The sequence below is a fragment of the Crocodylus porosus genome, unplaced genomic scaffold, assembly GCF_001723895.1.
Source record: "Crocodylus porosus isolate Cpor-Errol unplaced genomic scaffold, CroPor_comp1, whole genome shotgun sequence".
NCBI lineage: Eukaryota > Metazoa > Chordata > Crocodylia > Crocodylidae > Crocodylus > Crocodylus porosus.
In genome coordinates this window covers 84,516,694-84,536,401 of record NW_017728886.1, presented here as the reverse complement: position 1 = coordinate 84,536,401, position 19,708 = coordinate 84,516,694, and the positions used below count along the sequence as shown (strand labels likewise).

The window sequence follows — 19,708 nt, the reverse complement described above, 5'->3', positions numbered from 1 at the left end:
TGACCTTGTCAGGCACGTGGTAACATAGGGCCCCTACAGGACAGGCTGGGACAATTAGTGATGGATAGAAGTGACAAGGCTGAGCTCTTAAATGAGTTTTTTGCATCAGTATTCCTGAGTACGGACAAAGACATATCTCCAAATTTGACCATAGACAAGCACAGCAGAGACACTGGCCCACCAATGGCCAACCTAGTGAAGGGACACTTGGAGGGGCTTGATGTGTTCAGGTCAGCAAGCCCAGATGATGTTCATGCAAGAGTACTGAAAGAGTTAGCCAGTGTCATAGCAGAACCACTGTCAAGACTGTTTGAGCACTCATGGCACTCAGGACAAGTCTCAGAGGCCTGGAAAAGGGCCAGTGTGGTCCCTATTTTCAGAAAGGGAAGGAAGGAGGATCCAGGGAACTATAGATTGGTTAGTCTCACCTCTATCCTTGGGACAATCTTTGAAAAAATTATTAAGGATTACATTTGTGGAAGCCCAGCAGGAAAAATAATGCTGAGGGGCAACCAGCAAGGGGTTCAGAGCAGGTAGATCCTGCCTGACAAACCCTGTTTCTTTTTATGACCAAGTCTCAAACTGCTTGGATGCAGGAGTCGAGATGGATGTCATATACTTGGATTTTTAAAAAGCCTTCAATAAGGTGTCACATTCCATTCTCATAAAAAACACTAAGCAGCTGTGACTTAGATTGTTACATGGTCAGATGGGTGGTGAATTGGCTAATGGGTTGTGAGCAGTGAGTGGATGGGTTTGTATCAACCTGGAAAGATGTGAGCAGTGGGGTCCCCCAAAGCTCAGTCCTTGGACCAGTGCTGTTCAATACCTTCATCAGTGACTTGGATGAGGTTATGGAGAGCACAAAGTCCAAGTTCACAAACGACACCAAATTTATGGGGCAAAGTAAACACACCAGAGGGTAAGGAATGGATTCAGGCAGATTTGGACAGGCTAGAAAAGTGGGAAGAACAAAACAGGATGCAATTTAACAAAGATAAATGCAAGGTACTGCACCTGGGAAGGAGGAATCACCAACACACTTATAGATTGGGAGACAACTTTTTAAACAGTACAGCAGCAGAGAGCATTCTCGGAATTATAGCTGAGCCCAAGACAAACATGAGTCAACAATGTCACAAAGTGATCAATAGAGCTAATTGTGATTTATCATGCATTAACAGGTGCATCACGGACAGGTATAAGGAGGTAATACTTCTCCTCTACACAGCATTGGTAAAGCTGTAGCTCAAGTACTGCATCCAGTTTTGGGCGCTGTATTTCAAGAAGAATGTGGATAACCTTAAGAGGGTTTAGAAGAGGGCCACCTTTATGGTTAGGGGCCTGTAGGTAAGGTCCTACGAGGAGAGATTGAGGAACCTGGATCTCTTCAGCCTCCATAAGAAAAGGCTGAAAGGTGATCTAGTGGTCATCTACAAGTTTGTTGGGGGGTTAGGGGGAAGGAGGGGAAGGGAAGCCAGGAACAGGAGATACTCTGTTTGCTAGGGCACCCCTTGGAGTAACTAGAAACAATGGCCACAAACTGAGAGAGAGCAGATTTAGACTAGACTTTAGGAAGAACTTCTGTACGGTAAGGGTTACCCGAATCTGTAATAAGCTTCCAAGTGAAGTCATGCTCTCCCCTACTTTGGAGGTCTTTAAGAACTAACTGGACAAACAGCTGGCTGGGGTTGTCTGACCCCAGTGCTCTTTCCTGCCCAGGGCAGAGAGTTGGACTTGATGATCTACTGAGGTCCCTTCAGACCCTAAAAATCTCTGAAATATATAAAATCTATTCAATCAGTTAAATCTATGAGCTAGAACTGTAGCGGTATGCTGGACACAGCATGTGAGAGAAGAAGTCAGGAATATGACCTAGTGAAAGAACATAAACCGACCTTCTTGAGCGCACAGCCTACTGGAGAAGTACACTTGAAATTTTTGATTAAGGAAACTGCTTGCTGATGGTTTCTTTCCTACTATGTTCAGGGAAATTGGTTATTGTGTACTTTGTTGATGAACCAACGTGATAACCCCTCCAAAATATACCTGATTCATATGACTGATTTTTTTTTCATTTTAGTGGATATAACCTGCTAGGCCCTGAATACTAGCTAATTGCTTTGGCTAAAGAGGCAACAATGTTAGAGAAAGATTGGATTAGGTTAAACATCAAGTTTCTGACCTTGCATCATACTCCACTGGGATGAAAAAAGGTTTTTTTTAACCTACAACAAGCTCCCTTGTTTTCACAAGAAATCTCAGGAAAATTGTATCTACTATGCTACTACTTTTTTCATAATTCTGGTGTTTTTTCATTCGGTTGATTGTGGGGGGGAGGGGGAGAGTAGGGACTAATTTTGCCAGAAATACAAACTTTTCACAAGTGTTATGAAAGAGTATCATTAGCTCATTTACCTGTAAAGGTGAAGGCTCTGATTGTTCCTCCAAAAATCCACTGCTATCAGACTGGTAACTGTTTGCTCTTGTAACCACAGCTCCTACAGGAGAAAAATAAGAGTAAGAAGAGGGAAAGTCTAACGGCAAACCAGGGACAAATCAACTGATTCCAATAAAGACTTCCCTTGAAAACCAAAAGTAGGTAAACTCAGTTTTCCCCCGAAACCAATAACATCTTCAACAAGCAGAATGAATTATAGCGTGTACTTAGGATAGTGCAGAAATAGCAGTTAGTATGACTATACTAGCAGTTTTAATTTGACATGTAAAACATAGGAAACGTATATAGTTGATAAAAGCAGACAGCCACTCGTGCTGTTGTTTAGCTATTTCAGTTAATTCTTTGACTTTTGACTTAATTGTTACAGACTGTTTACATCACATCTGATTCACCCTACTCATCTCACTAGTTCCAAACAATTCCAAGGGACAGATCTGATTAAGCTAAGCAGCAGTTGTTACTTAAGACTGCCAGCCACATAATACTAGACATGTTTGTTAGCCAATATAATTTTGTTCCCAGTAAACTAGAATTTGATCAATACACAATACAGGCTGCATCTTTATGTATATGTGTGAAGGCCAAATTTGTTGAAGTAACCAGTGATTTGAGGGTTTTAACCTCGTCAGTGGATACACTTGAGGATGTCAACTTAGGCACCCAAATATAAAGGGAACCAACATCAGCATATTCTTGAAAACTTAGAATACAATTGATTTTAATTCCTAACTTTTGTCACACAGACCCTCAGAGGAAGCCTTCCCCTTTGCTTTCCCCAATTTTTGCTCCTGCTCTGCCCTGGAAATGTTTTCTAATCAAGCACTAATAGACGCTAATATTTCCTACCCTGTCCTCCAGCAAAAAGTGCTGTCTGCTGGCCAACGAGACAGGGAGAGCCACACTTTCTTGGTCTGCCTCAAAGATATGCTTTCACCACTTTCCTGCATGGGGTCCATTCATTCCCCATACCAATTTCTGTCCATCTGTCCATCTCTTAGTCTCAGAAATTCACTTTTCTCCAGCTGCTTCCTGACCTGAGGGAGCACTCAGGAAACTACAGTTAGCAGATGGAGAGCAAAGGATTTCAAGTCATGGTTGAACAGGATATCTAGAACTCAGGTCATTCAAGATTTACTCTTGGGAATATTCTAATCCAGCCCAAACTCTAATCTGCTACTTAATTCTCCCTTTTGTCTAAAACAATACTCCCCAGTGACTTCCCACAACCTTTAGAATTAAATCGGATTGGATGTGAAACTAAGTTAATTCATTGTCTCAAAAACTGTTCTAATTCCAGAACAAGTTAGACTCATGTGCATGCATTAGGAAACAAAAAGCAGAATACAAAAGATGTCTTCACAAAACAGCCTACAATGAATTTACAGCCTATTTTGACAACTGAACTAATAATCACTGAAAAAAACCCATGCAATTTCTAATCTATAAATGAAAGCAACTGTAAAATCAAGAACATATTACTTATTATTACAACATCATAAATCATAGAGTTTGTCTTCTTGTCACTAACACATGAACCATCAATTTAGCAGTTGTGTCCTCGTTTCAGATGAGAAATACATGGCTTGCAACTTGCACATTCCATAATCTGCATCAAGATTGCTGAAAATGTCCTTTATGGGTGGCTTCCAAATCCAACCTACCTGATTCAGGCAACTGTCATCACATTTCATCTACTTCAAAGAAGAAAATGTTCTGCTACTCCGTGAAACTTTTTTTTTCAGATGCTTTAATCATTCAACTGGTGTTGACAGTTTATCAGACTGGCCTACATTCATTTGTATGCGATTAATAAGAAAATATTCAAAAGAATAGTTACATTCTCACATGCCGAAATGCATTAACTGCTGTTTTTTCAAATGTACGGTAGACTCAAACTGATATCCCATACAAAAAAAGTCCCCACTTCCTCAAATATATCCTGGTCTTGTAACCTTGAGAGCTAAACTACCATGGGTTAGCTTTCATTTACCTGTATCGCAGAGTAGTAGATTCTCAGTAAATTCCTTCTCTTGTTACTTCATGATAACCTGTTTTCATGTCTGTGACCTTTGTTTGCTCCAGCAAAATTCCCTTTTACTTCAGTGGAAATCTTCCTAAGAAAAGACTAAATAAAACTGCAATACCAACCTCCAGCTATGGGCTCTAGGTAAGGATACATTTTTTGAAAGAAATTACTGAAGGGTTCCAAGCAACTTTAATTTAAACACTACATATTTGAGCAAACTGGAAAGCGTTATTATTCAGGGGATGTAGTCTTTGCCTAAATCAGTAAAAAAAAGGTTAGTCTTTTAAAATCAAGGTAGCTATTTCAAACGCACTGATTGAATTTGAGATATTGCAAGTGATTTGAGTAGACAGAATTTGATCCCCTTACACTAGAGCTGGGTTGGGGAGAAGAGGTACTGTAAGCTGAACCTAGAAGCCGAGCGTGCAAAGAAAGAAAATGCAGGACTGTGTAACACCTGACTTACGCTCATTCCTTCCAAGCAGTGCTTATGTTGAATGTAAGAGGTGGATCTGTCATATGCTGGCCCTCTGTATGGGAATGGATTTTAGTTTATCGATAGATTACTAACTTTGATACTTGCCAATGACAGCTTTTAATAACAAACTCTATAAAAGCAGGTGTTAGCTTGTAATTAATTCCTCTTTAAAATATACAAGGCACACACTGACTCCAAACTAGGCACTGAACCTATGTTAAGTGTCCAAAGTTAGTCTCCATCAAGCCTCTTAACCTCTACACCAATTTTCAAAAAGCATCCACATTGCATATTCGAGATGGTTTGGACTCATCCTGACTAACAGCTAAACTAGATTGAAGAATGGCTGAAGACTGTTTGCAGGGGCACAGGCTACTAAAAGTAATCTGTCATTCTTAGAGGTGGGCAACATTTTTCAGCAGATGACCATTTTGCCAAATGTTGCAGTTTTGGGATGCTTGAAACCTGGTAAATAATTCTGCCTCTAAAAAGCAAGCAAGAGGCCAGGTCCAGAAGAGCAGAACATTTTATTTCAACATTTTTAAACAAAGTATTTTGAAACTGAAATTTGTATTTTTTTTATCTGAATTGATCTTAATTTAAAGGTTGTTAAAGAGTTTGAATAATAAAGAACGCCTTTCATGCCAGGTTGACCTAAAGTGATTTTCTTCCTAAATTCTCTTTTGCCCACTCTGCCAAAAATGCCATTATTAATATTAACTCTAGTCATTCTTCTAGGGCCGAAGGCTTTCAGACAGAGGTTCTGATAGCATGGTTAGGCATACCAAAAAAGGAAGGTAGAGTGTAGGTACAGTGTAGGAATAGATACAGGCCATTTTTAACTATAAATTTACAATTACAACTCAGATTATTTTGCAGAGAATGCACAAGGAAATGCAACATTTGCCTGAAAAGACTGGTGAGAAAGTTATGGCTCTTAGCCTTTCTGTGCTAATTGCTACTCAGGAGGTTTTGCTATGAGATCCTGTTCAAGTTCAGCATGAATTGAAAATAAAAGTAGACAATGATCATCTATTAACCTTGCATCTGCTCTGCTCCTGTTTTGTCTTCCACAAGAAAGAATACATATTCTAGGTATTGAACCTCACTCTGGGTAAAAACAGGTCCCAGCCAGGATATGTGGAGTGGTGCGGGACATGGGGAATTTCCATAGCCCTGTTCCTCCATGCTGGGACCATGCTGAGAATCATCTGGTTGCTGCACTGCCTGCACTTCCCTGCCAGGAATCGTGTGGCCCATGCCTCCGCACAAAACACAGGTCAGTGCAAGTTGCAGCATGGAGGCACAGGGCTGCACAGGTCTCAGTGTGGAGGCACAGAGCACCAAGAATTCCCCAGGTCTTGTGCCTCCATGTCGAGATCCACATGGGCTTACCCTGCTTCTAAAGACATGCCCCTGGAGATCCCCTGAAGCACATTTCTATGGACGTGATGCTGTGGTGATGTAGCATCACCACACGCTGTGGAGCCCCTGCGCTAAGGCACCCTGCACCCTTCCTGGCTGGGGCACAGTGTGCCTTGAGACGGGGGAGCAGGCAGCCCTGGGCTGGCTGCTCCCCTGTTTCTATGTGCCTCAGTGTGGGAGCTTTGCTGCAAAGCCCCCATGCTGAGGCATGTGGTCCCCCCACTTCGAGGCACATTGTACCCCAGTCAGCTAAAGAGTAGCTGGCTGGGGTGCAGGGTGCCCCAGTGCAGGGGCTCCACACGCCTCAGCCTGGGGGGTTTGCAGCTGAGCCCCTGCACTGAGGCACGCAGAGACACTGTCTTGAGTCACCCTGTGCCCCAGCCAGCCAAGAAGGGTATCTGGGGCACAGGGCGTCTCAACACAGGGGCTCTGCAATGCATGGAGACAAGGGAACAGATCTCCTTCAGCTCTTGCATGGTAGTGATGAAATGTGAGTGACAATTTTTGCTAACAGCTTGGATGTTCTCTCTTCCAAAAAGGTAAGTAAACAAAACCAAACAGAGAAGCACAACAAACTGGAATGATTTATAATAAATTAGAGGCTAATTTTCAAATACATATACCTAAATCCATGCCCAAGAGCTGAATAAGAGGGCATACATTTCAAAGGCTCTGAGAATCACCACTGCAAAAGAAATAATGAGGAATGACAAGTGCGCAGCACCTCCAAAACAAGTCACCTTTGATAAGGTGCCTTACTTTTGGTGCGCAGATTTGAATACATTGGCCTTAATATTTGCCTTTGGGAATTATCCTGATTGTCAAGACACAGTATTATGGTCCCTAAAATTCAAGATGTTCTGCCTTACACAGTAGGCTAAAAGAAAGACAATTGGATTAATTTTGGAATAAGCGTTGGAATAGGTACACACTTCCCTCCCTATCTGCAGACTTTGGGCACTGAAGCTTCCTCTGGCACCTCTGTCCTATCTACATTTTGTAGCATGGTATGTAAATCGTCTCTCACCAAAACAGTTTTATTGTTTATTCCCCATCAATCAAGAGGAAATTCCTACCTAATCACCTCTCACTATCTCAGTCTACTGTCTCAGAGTTGGACAGAGTCTTATCATTGCTGTTACATATACTGCAGTGGTGCCTAGGAACCAAGTCTAATGTACACTTTACACACATGGATCAAAGACAAGTACACAGATATAACAATTTCACTGTAACTGCTTATAGCAGTATCCTTTGATTATCTGTACAGGTGTTATACCTGTCTACATCTCCTGTTTGGACAGCACAGGTATGGCTATTCAAAGCAGTTATTCTTAAATAAAGGCAGAAAGTGCCACTGGGGAGTCATGCCCTGCTCCATGTTGGGAATGACATGATGCTTCTGGGCAGACATATTTGCGCAAGAGATTTTTGTCATATGCATATATATTATAATTCATGAGCTGTGTATTTTTCTGCTTTGTATCATGACAGTTTCATGAAATATTTTCTTTTGGTGGGCAAAAAATCCAAAGGACATTTTATCTTCTGATCTAGATAATATTTATAAGACACACTAAATACTATACAAAAAGCAAGTATTTCAATGGGGAGTTCAATGCCTGCATAGTAGCAGTGTGCTGCTCTAAATAATTCTGTCCCTTGATTATACTAAATACCTTAAATGAATCTTTATGCTTGTTCTAGTTGACTTTCGCTTTCTCTGAAAGATGCTGATAGCAGTTGTGTTGCTGAACTCTGTATGTAGCACAGTGGTCAATACTGTTTTACTGTTTCCTTGTGTTCACACAGTCATCTGCCTGTATCCATCTGTTAACTTGTCTTATGTTTACAATCTGATTCTGTGGTGAAAGTTAGGGTGATTTAGCTTACCTCTAACTACAGGTCCATGCACAAATCCCAATATCTGATGCATACTGAAGCAGCAGCCTTCTGCCCTTTTAAAGTGGTTAAGAAGTCTGTTTGACCATGCTCACAGACATTTCACCTATTGCCAGTGAAATCTGAAATGCCAAATCTAGTCTCATTCAAACATATTTTCTGCAGCATTTTAGTGATTTTTAAACTTTACTTTTATCACTGCAGGAATGAAAAACTTGCAGGAGCTAACACACTCTTGTTTACTTGTCAGAAAAAAATAAGCTGGGGCCCAATTCTACAATCCTCTTTTATGTGACTAGCCTCATCCTTAGACATGAGCTGTAGGACTGATGCCAGAGATATGACCAGACTGGTCAAACAGCATAACATGCCACATTATAGAACAAACACCAGGTGGCAGCAGCTGATAAACCACAAATTTAGTGAATAATCAGTAACGTTTCACCAATACCCTTCCACTGATCTTTGTTTTATATGACAAGAGTTAAATAAAGCCACTTATGTAAAAATCCATATTACATGACACTGGGTTTTGTGTGCCAAGGTGCATTAGTTATGTCTGAAGCTCTGCTTGTTATTCAGAATGCAGTTAAGGAAATTCCATAACCTATTTTCCACCTTGGATTAAATCAGACTCTTGTATACATTCCCTCTTTCAATATTACTGGGTAAAAATATAATATCCTGCACTCAGAACAATTATTCTTGATTGTACTACAGTCATGTCAGGATCTCATGTTATGACCTAGGAGACCATTGTGTCAGGCACTATACAAACGTGGAATGAAGACAGCCTCTGTCAGAAACAGCTCATACTAAGAACCGAAAACTTCAAGGCTTCCTGCATCCTTGGTGGTATTTCATTTCACCATTGTAAATGCATTCACCCTCCTCTCCCCCAAATCTCATTTGACCAGGTTCTTTTCCACTATCACAGAGAACATACTTTTAAGCCTTTGCATGTATTTTCAGTAAAGTAGGCTGATATTTTAAGTCCCTATATGTAGATTAGGAGCCTAAATACTTTTTGTTAGGATCTGGCCACTTTGTAGGCAATTATGTGTGTGTCTCTCTCCTATACCTATTTTCTGCCTGCTACTGTATATGATATAATATATTACAACATATTTTTATAAAGGTACCCACCCTGTGGGGTTTGGGCATAAATACAAATGGACTATGGTCAAGTTCTTCAACAGCATTTAGTCTCAAAAATATTGGAAGGCCTGTGCATATTTCAAGCATAAGTGCTGAAATGTGTTTGTTTTAATTTATGTTTCTTATGCCCAGCATTACATGCAATTAAATTATATAGTTAAATAAAATGTATAAAAAACACCCAATTTGTTTATGATATACCAACAGAATAAGCCTAATTATAACTCCATTTATTACCATAATGCTCCAATGATTTCCTCCCAAAGCAGCCACAGAGATGCAGAGAGTCCTTTATGTCATATGGTCAATTTTAGGTTTGACAGTACTGATTAACATCTTGATTCACAGTGAAACCATGAAATTCATGCAGAGCATACAAGGGATGTGCAATTGCAAACTATAACTCACTGAGAAAGTAGGTAGCTATTTTCTGTACTAGTCAGGAACTTTGAGTAATTTCCCTGCTCAGTTCTATATAACAGTTTAGGAATACATTCTGAATGGGCATTTTGAGATCTGCATTATAGAAGAAAAGGCAGAATATTGTAGCCAGGTATATGTGATTTCTGGTCATAGATACAATCTGAAAGTCGAGGAGCAGATCATGGGACTGCAGCCAATTTAACGATGATATTTTATCCTCCTTCAACTCATGGAACAATGTTCAGGGTTTGCCAGGCCTTTCTAGTACTTTTCACTGACAGTCAGCACTTCCATTTTATATTGATTGAGCTTTAGCCAGCTGGATATAATCCAGATTCCAATCCCTGCCAAACGTTGGGGGAGCCTGCTGATGGTTACGTCTGCTTCTGATGAAAATGAGATGTAGAGCTAAGTATCATCAGCCCACATATAACTTCACAGTCTCCCCAAGCAGGAGCTTCAAAATGTTATTCAAAACTGAGCTGACAGAAATGATCCCTATGGGATTCCACAGTGAAGCATTCACAAAGAAGCCTAAGTAATGTCCACCCAATTATATCTCGTGCATATCATGCAAAGAATCAATGACAATTTCCTTCTTCCCTACCAGGCCTTGCAACTTTGCATAAATAGAATCATAGAAAGGTAGGGCTATAAGGTACCTCCATAAGTCACGTAGTCCAAACCCCCACCAGAGGGACTACCCCTACCCAAACTATGCTATATAAATCCTTTATCTAAGCCATTAGTAAAGTTAGTCAACCCTGACACAACCACAAGATATGAACAACCTAACTTGCCACAGGTAAAACAGGAGGACAATAGTGGCCAATGTCTCGCTGCTATGAGGGTTAGTAAAATATGCTTAAGTGATCCAAAGAAATGGGCCACACCCCCTGCAACAGAGAAAGGCAAAAACTCTCACAGTCTGTACTAATCTAACCATAGAGTAAAATTCTTTCCTGACCCCAAGCAGTATCAAAAACTCCTGAAAGGCAATGTGGATGCCTAGCCTCTGTCTATTACCTTGCAGATATCATTAGCCAATTATAGTAGGTAGATTTACATGCTAATCTCTGATCAAAAGCCTGATTCAATAAGCCCTGGCATACCAGATGTTGGAGTATGCCCACAATCAGCTTCTCAATGTTTTTTCACCAGAGAGTAGTAGCTCAATAAAAGACAATCATCAACAAAAATATCTAAGGACTTTGTTACATGGTAATTTTGGGAGGCTCCTGGAACTCCGTACACCTGGACTGGCCTCACATGAACACCTGAAACCATAGACGCCAACTTCTATTTTTGCTGAGTGGGGCCTAAGATGATGGATGTGTGGAAAGTTTTATGCATTTCAGATGACAGCCCTCTTTCCAAGGGGGACCAGGGCCCTCAGGCCCTCACATACTCAGCTCCTCTGCCTGAAACTAGTTTTAAGCACTCATTAGGCAGCTCAAAGTTAGGCCACCCCAGGGCAGGATTATTTCTGATCTGCATTATTCAGTTTGTGTTACACTAACGTGTAGCCACTGTAGGCTCCCACACTGGCCTGGATCAGACCCACCACTTCCCCCCTCCTTCCCCAGCACCCCTACATCTCTACTCACTGTCGCTCCATCCCCACCCCACCTCCTACTTGTGGCTGCTGGCACTGTCTGTCCTCGGGGAGCACGCAGGAAAGAGTTAACCTGCCTGCCCAGCTGCTGCCAGGCTCAGCCTGCAGAAGAGTAGCAGTGGTGGTGGGAGGTGCGGGGGCAGGCAGGCAGGTTAACTCTTCCCTTCCTGCTTCCCTGGGATAGGCAGTAGGGGCAGCCACAAGTGGGGTGGGGAGAGGAAAAGCCCCAGGAGTAGAGGGAACCAGGGGAGCCCCAAGGGTCAGCGAACAAGGGAAAAGCCTGAATGGGACGGAGATGGGGGTAGGAATTCTTATTTATCAGTCCCCCGGGCCTCTGCTGGCCTGAACGTGCGACTGCTGCAAGCTTGAGCTAGCACTAACACCCGTCAACATTTATGCAGCTCACAATGCAAGATGTAACAAGGCCCTAAGCTCTCTGGGATAAGAACCAGTTTCTTTTGTTCTGTGTTTTCACACAAACTTGCCCAATGGGTTCCTAATACATAACTTGCACTCAGAGTGCTACTATTAGTAACAACAACAGCGACATTAACTGTTATTCTCTTAGCAAGTCTGACCAAGACTAATTTGAAGGTTGCCAATAGTTTGCCATCACTGAGGGAGACATTAGGTCCCCATTATAGATGACTGGCTGGCCTGCCTACAATACTGTAAAATCTCTCCCTAGAAAACTGGGCAAAATTCAGCTAATTTTCAGAATAACCTAGAGAACTACTTGTAGTGGGCTGAGAAGAAAGTCCATAGTGTTCTTACAAGTGGGTACATTGGTGATAATATCGCAGAGAGTTGTGTACATAAATGAAAAACAGAATATAGCACTGAAATCTGTCAGATTTGTGAGGAGACTATTGTACTCTGAACGGATTACAGTTTCCGATCCAAAGTACATGTATGGGGGGGTGACATCCAACACTGAAATGTCTTCATTCAGACCCTCTTGAGGTATCTTAATATATTTACAACTTGTGCAGAAATGCACCTAAGCCTGTATCTCTCAGATATATGCAGTAAGCAACACACTTTCTATCAGTTGGCCTAAGTTGGATGTGGCTTTTGATCTAAGAAATTCAGGTCGAGTCTTAAGGTTCAATGTGTCACATCCTTATGTAGTGCAAATTAGCAGAGCATTACTGAGTTCAGTGGTCAATAGCCAAAGATTGGATCTTGCTGTATTTTACTATGGCATAAGAACAAAATGCAAAATACGTAAAAGAATTACTAGAAAAGTCCTCCTGTCAGGACTCCAGACCACAGAAACTTCTTAAATCTCTTCATACTAAAATTTCATGGCTGTTTAAAACATAGCATTGTACCTGTGGCAGATGCCTGGCTTTCTGTGATCAGAGACCTGACAAAGAATGTCTTGCATTTGAAAACTTGTCTAACTTCATCCCAACTACATAGCCAATCCAATAAAAGGTATCACTGTAAGAAATCCTTGCCTCTTGCATAATTTCTGGACCATCATGGTTACAACATCACTCTTATACTACACTGACTTTTAGGAACATACAGACTGAATATTACACAGTCTTCCAAAGTTTTGGGGATCATTGCCTAAAGCCACCACTGTAAGCAAGGTTTCCTGACGCTATTGACCAGTGGCCATTTTACAAGCCTCTTTTTTGCTTTTCTTCTCTCTCTTTCTCTCTCTCACTGTCAAGAGCATAAAAAATAATCATTGCTGTTCAGGTTTCTCTATTTCTGTTCTTCAGTGGTGATGGGTGGGAATTGGTTTTAGAGCAAAAAACAGAACAAAGTAAAAGTTGCCACTGTAAAAGGTACCACAGACAGAGAGATTCCCTGGTGCTGTTGAGGCCAATCCCCCATTTTGATCAGGCTGCTGCTTGAGAGCAAGGCATTCCCGTCTGACAGAAGACACTGTCTCTGCATGGAAGTTTAAGGGAATTGAGACTGAGGTAGCTCATAACTTGCCACTCACTCAGCTCCTCCCTGTTGGTCACTGCTTTCTCACAGTTTACAATTATTTCAGGGGGCCATGGTTCTTTTGCTTCTGTTGACAGGGTAGCCTTCAAAATTTCTAACAAATATTGTGCTGCCTTTTGATCTAAATTATGCCCCCCTCTATTTATGTACCTTAGAGAGGAGACAATGAACAAGAAACCCTTCTTCCTCAAGAGCATAACCAGACAGGGCCAAGCAGAGTCCCAGTCCCAGCACTGTGAAGTATGACAAGCCAGTGCAGGATGGCCTGGCAAGTCAATTGTATATATTTCTAATACCTGTTCAGCCAAGACTTGGCAGCTTTAGAAACTCAGGACCTGAATGCTTATTCATCCGCATGTTGTGTTCTTGAAATTTTATTTCTGGCAATTATGTTGAGCTTCTGCTTGTTCTGGCACTTAAGTGAAATGTACTGACCTCTCCCACTTTAAAGAGAAAGCACACACAGCTCTGAAGAATAAGTTCTCTTAACATTTTGCTGAAGTTTTTTTGTTTAGTTTGATTTAACTAAACAAATACCCTACTCTAATCCACCATGAACTTGAGATGTTTCAAAGTTCAGCGTGGCTGAATGGAAAAAGGGACAAGCTGTTCATATATACCTTCAACCATCTCTACTAATAACACCAGCCTCGGTGCCACATTTGCAAATTTTTCCTCTATCTCTAATCTTTTTTCAGTGTTGCTTACTATGTATGGAGTGCCTTCCCATAAATCATTCACAAGCTCTACTCTTCCCACGCAAATCCTCTTCAAGTCACACTTCCATGACACCCACAAAAGTGATTCAATGTAGATTTTAAATAAATATCTTGTGAAATAGCAAAAGATAAAGAAGCCTCAAAGAATTCAACTACACTTGGCAAATGGCTTTGGTGAACCACCGCACAGTTTTGCTTCTAAGGCTATCGTATCCTCACTCTACTTTTTTGTTGTGCTTTTATCTTGTGTGAAAGTAGGCCACGAGCCTACAGCAAAAAAATCACAGGAAAGCATATGCACAACTAACTTGATGATTAAAAGTTGTCTTCTTGTGAACATTTGCAAGACTGGAACCTTCAGCTGAAAATCTCTGTCATACCATTCTGCAATCAGCATAGTCCTAAGTGAAAGGAACCACATTACTACATTTTTTAAATGTCATCAGTAGCAGAAATTCTAACAAAGATATAATATCCTGTGTAGTATGATAGGAGATTGCATACTTGGAAGCTACTATGACAAAAATTATAGGAAAAAAATGAAATGGGTAGACTGGTCTTAAGCAAAGCTCTTCACATTTAATGCTGGCACCTCTTTTGGCTGTAAGAAGTCATTTAATCTCTCTTTCTTTATATTCAGATGTATAGTGTTATATTTTGTATGGAGAAAGGCCCTAGCATCTCTTGGATGCTACAGTAAGCTAAATAATAATAAAAGTACCTAATATTTAATTAATATTTCTAAAATATAGCGCTATCTGGATGCCATGGGAAACGTAGAAATTAAATGCGGATTTTGTTTCTTGTACGTATGGTGGTATTGAGCAGTCATCCCAGGTGTATGTTGGAATGGATAATAAACAGGATTCACACTACTGGAACACAGCCAATTAAGAAAAATACTGATTGCATTCTGCAAATATTCCCATGGTACCAAACTGTATGTGGAGTTGGTGAGTAGGAGGAGTGAAGGTGTGATAATTGAAAGAATTGCTACTTGAGAAGTCACAGGAGCTAATGTGTTAGCTCAGCATGCTAGGAAGCTAGAACGTTCCCAGATGCTGCAAACCCTGAGTGTAGTTTGATCTCTGGCACCACTAGTTGGGACAAGATGAATCACAAATGCTTTTGATAGTGAGTTTCCATGTCACAGTGTGCCAGATGGAGGTGGTTACTTCTCTGATTGATTGCCTCCTGGGCTACCAAGGGGTTTTCCAGCAGGCTAATGCCTTTCTGTTGGCACACAAGCTTCAAGGATCAGCAGGTCCTTCTTTGGTCAATACCACAATGGAATCTTTGCCTACCAATTGTGTGGCTATGCTAATGGGAAACGACATTCAGGAATAAATACGAAGCAAGTGGGAATGAATGAATACAATATGCACAAAAATAAACATCAGTTCTGTTGCCTCCCTAATAGACGTTGCAGCTAATGAATTTTCAGACACGTGCTGAGTTAACAGGGGTGAACAACATTGAAACATCCTTTAGTTAAACCCAATGCTTTACAAAGGCTAATTGAAAAAGGAAGGAATGGTGGGGGGCAGAGAGGGAGAACAGCTCTATTTTCATGTATTGAATATGAAATCCCTGCAACAGATGAGTTTACATGCAAGCCTGCACCTAATCAGAGGAAAGATACAGTGAGTAGAATCGAGTAATTTTCCTCAACGCACAACATCCCCAGCCCCTTACACTGCCCAGCCAGCTTTCTCAACTGTGAGCTTTAGAATATAAACAGCCAATAAGTAAGGGCAATAACTGCAGCTTCCTGCTGGGAACTAACTCTGCCTGTCATGCATTTGCTGGGTCCTAATACAGGACAGTGAATAAAGCTTCATTACAGAACAATGGAGTTAGCTGCCAGAGCCTACAGATTTGAATAAACAACAAATAAGCAACATCTGCTCCAGCATATGTGTATGGTAAAAAAAAGTCACAAAATAAAAGAATTTGTAAATGCCAAAAGCAACACTAAACTGCCAGTGCTACTGTAGAGTGAATTTTTAATTGCACATGCATACAGGCAGGCTGTGGGTATTAGTCTCACATATGTCTGGTTGCTGCCAACCTGGGAGTATAGATGAATTTAATTAAATAAGGATTATCCCTTCTCCCCAGTACAATTACTTATTTATAACAATGATAAAATTGCCTAATAAAAAAGATTGTAATATTTTTTAAAACAGAGCTAGAAAACACTCTGCTTTCCTTGTAAGTCATTCGGGGATGTTTGGGGTTTGAGTGTCTTTGAAAATTAAGTCTCAGCACTCTGCCAAAAAAGAAAAAAAAAAAGCCTTAGCATAAAGCCTACTGCAGTTTAACAGCCAGAATCTACATTATGGAGAAATATAAAGAAGACATACAGCAGCCAGGGAATTGGCTTTCATGGGGTGTATAGAAAATTAAACAAGTGGGCTAAAATTGAGGCCAGGTTACACAGCCAAGGAACAAGACCACCGGGACAGGTACTTCAATAAATTATCTATGTCTGATACATCCTATTTATGCAAAATATTCTGTTGCTATTTATCCTGGATTTTTCTTATAGTGGGCACATACCCTTCCTCCTTCAGGTAAGCTTCCATTCCAGTCTTGTGCTTTCACACACTTCTAATTTATCATCATCATTGTGTTAATTTCAGCTGTACCTAATAACCATCCAAGACCCGCCTTCCCCTTGTGCAAGGTGCTGTACAAGCCTATGGTAAAAGAGGGCTTGTGCCCCAAACAGCTAACAATACAGATCTGATTTTCAGTAACACTTAATTTTTGGGATGATGTTTTCTACACTTTCCCTATTTCTGTAACATTCTTAAGCACACACTTAACCTTAAATTTAAATTAATTTTGGTTTAAGTTAAGCACATGCTTGAGCCTGATGATGAACCCAGCTTTGGTCTCTGCCTGAAGATTTTCAGCCATTTTAAGTTGTGGAAGAGTTAAAACAACAACAAAATCTAACTCCTCCTTCCTTCTCATACACATTTCCATTGCAACCATTTTATATAGATGATCATCCCCTTCACCACATCAACTGGAAATCCATTAGACTGTATAGTAATGGACAATTCATGATGGGAAAATGGACTAACAGCCACAGCATGAAAATCATTTTAATGGTTCTAAATTAAAATATGGATTTGATCTACATTCTGTTAAATCAATATGAAGCTTTATAAGAGCTAGATATTATCGTTACTACAACATTACAGTAATGTCAATAGATTTTAAATTGTTTCCAAATGAATAGCAAAACTGAAGTCATAGCAAAAACCACTTCTTAAAAAGGATTAAAAATAATGACCTGATGGTATTTCATTTCTAAAAAATTAAAGGAAAGGGAGAAAAAGGATAGGAAGTTCTTAATAAAATAAGTATTTAATTCTTTTAATTGAAATTAGAACAAGTATTAATAATACTGTAACAGAAATAGTATTTTGAGGGTGTACTGAGGCATAGATACCATATTAATACAATTTACTTACATGATATTGGTTGATCATTTAACTAGATGACAGGGCACAACAATAAGTAAAGGCAAAATAATCACATACTGCAAACTGTATCACAAAATTACAACTAAACATATTTTTCTTTGTTTTAAAGCAGCATGCAGGGCATATTGTTTTTTAAAAATTTATATTCAGATATAATTATGTAATTTGGAAAAACAACCCTGCAAATCAAGGCATTCACCATGACATGTTACCATAATTGATTAGAGATAAGCAAATAATAGGAAAAACTATTTGTGGGCATTTCAGCAAAATTTGAATCTGTTTTTAACTTGGCTGTTTTTCATGCCCTTTTGTTTATTTCTCTATGAATGTTTGTTCAAATGGGCTTTTCACTGCACAGTGCCAGTGAATGACTATTCTTTGTGTGAATACCAACATAAGAAAGATTATTTCTGCACTGATATAGGAGTTTCTCCATATTTTTAAAGATTCCATCCTCATTCAGGAAGCAGAACCAGAACAATTCCATATTTAGGTGGCTAATCCCACGAGTAGCAACTAGTATCCATCCCAAGGCCCAGTCAAGCCAATGGTAGCCTCTCCATTGGCTTTGTATCAGGCCCAAAAGGAATAGCCAAAGACATAATCAATGCAAGTGACTCACGGGCTGAAATATGTTTACACAAAGTGCTCATTACATATTGTGGCTAACACAATGATTGAAATACGAATCTGTTCACAGATCAGTAGCATATGGAGGGGTGGGCAAGTAGGGTACAAGCCCTGGATGCTACTAAATGGGGTGCAAAAATAGAGGGGGGTATCTTAACCTCTCACCCTCCACCTCCTCTGCAGTTTCTGGCTCCAGCAGGAAGCAGTGGAGGTGCAGAGGCATGTCAGTGAGTGAAGGGCATCACAGGGAATGTAGTCCTGTTGAGCAAGCAGCAGATGGACTTTGCTGCAGGTGGGGGAAAGATGCCACCCTATTTTTTGCTCCCAAAAATAAGACATAATTTTTGCCCACTTAACATAGGGGAGGTGACATCATCTCTCAGCAGCAGTCAACTCCAGCTGCAGCTCCTGTGTCAGAATCCTGCAAAAGATGGACTGGGGAGGGACTGCCCCACGTACAGTCCTGGCTGTGTACAGATTATCTGAAAACAGACAAAAGGCTAAATCTATTGAGTAAATACCATTTGCTCTAGTATTTTAAACAAACCTTCACTCTTCAGGTAAAGTCCTATCCTCACTGAAATCAACTGGACTTTTGACACTGACTGCAATGAGGCCAGAATTTTACTCTTGGAGGACTCCAGCTCTGATTGAAATCAGTGGCATCTATGAATGATTAGCACCTTTGACTATCAGGCCACTTATTTATGTGCCTGTGTGTGGATTGTGGCTGTTTAGTTAAAGAGTTATTTGTGCCTTATCATTTAAATTGTTAATGATGAAGAAAGTAGAGATGGTCAGCTCCCTGCTCAAGCCAGGATCATACCTGGCTAAATGATCCCACTCATGTCTCTCCAGTTTGCTCTTGAAAGTTTCCAAGGATGAAGAGTCCACAAGTACTCTACATGGCCTGTTCCAATGCTTGACCACTCTCATAATCAGTTAGGATCTCCAACCTAAATTTCTTCTGCTGCAACTTGGGGCTATGGATCTTAGTCCTGGCCCCTATGACAATAGAGAAAAGCACATATGTATCCTCTTAGGAATCACCCTTCAGGTATCTGAAGACTGTTATCAAACCCTACCCCTTCAAGCTTCTCTTCTTGAAACTAAATAACCCTAGCTCTTTCAACCTTTCCTCACAAGTCATGCTTCACAGTCCCCTAATCATTTTTGTTACTCTCCACTGGACTCATTCCAATTTATCCACATCCTTCTTGAAGTGTGAGACCCAAAACTGGACACCGTACTACAGGGAAGGCCTCATTCAGTGCTGAACAGAGTGGAGGAATCACTTTCCTCGATTTGCAAATGACACCCTTGTTAATACAGCCCAGTGTGCTGTTGGATTTTTTTGCCACAGAAGTATACTGTTAATTCATATTCAGTTTATGGTCCTT

The 19,708-nt window shown here is 40.5% G+C and overlaps 1 protein-coding gene across 1 annotated transcript in view; it reads right to left on the bottom strand.

Moving 5' to 3' along the window:
- CCDC129 (coiled-coil domain containing 129) overlaps nt 1-19,708 on the bottom strand; it is a 78,600-nt gene that overhangs the window by 18,269 nt on the left and 40,623 nt on the right. Inside the window, exon 10 of the mRNA XM_019538217.1 lies at nt 2,419-2,501. Coding sequence (XP_019393762.1) covers nt 2,419-2,501 — 83 coding nt within the window. The remainder of the gene's footprint in view (nt 1-2,418; nt 2,502-19,708) is intronic.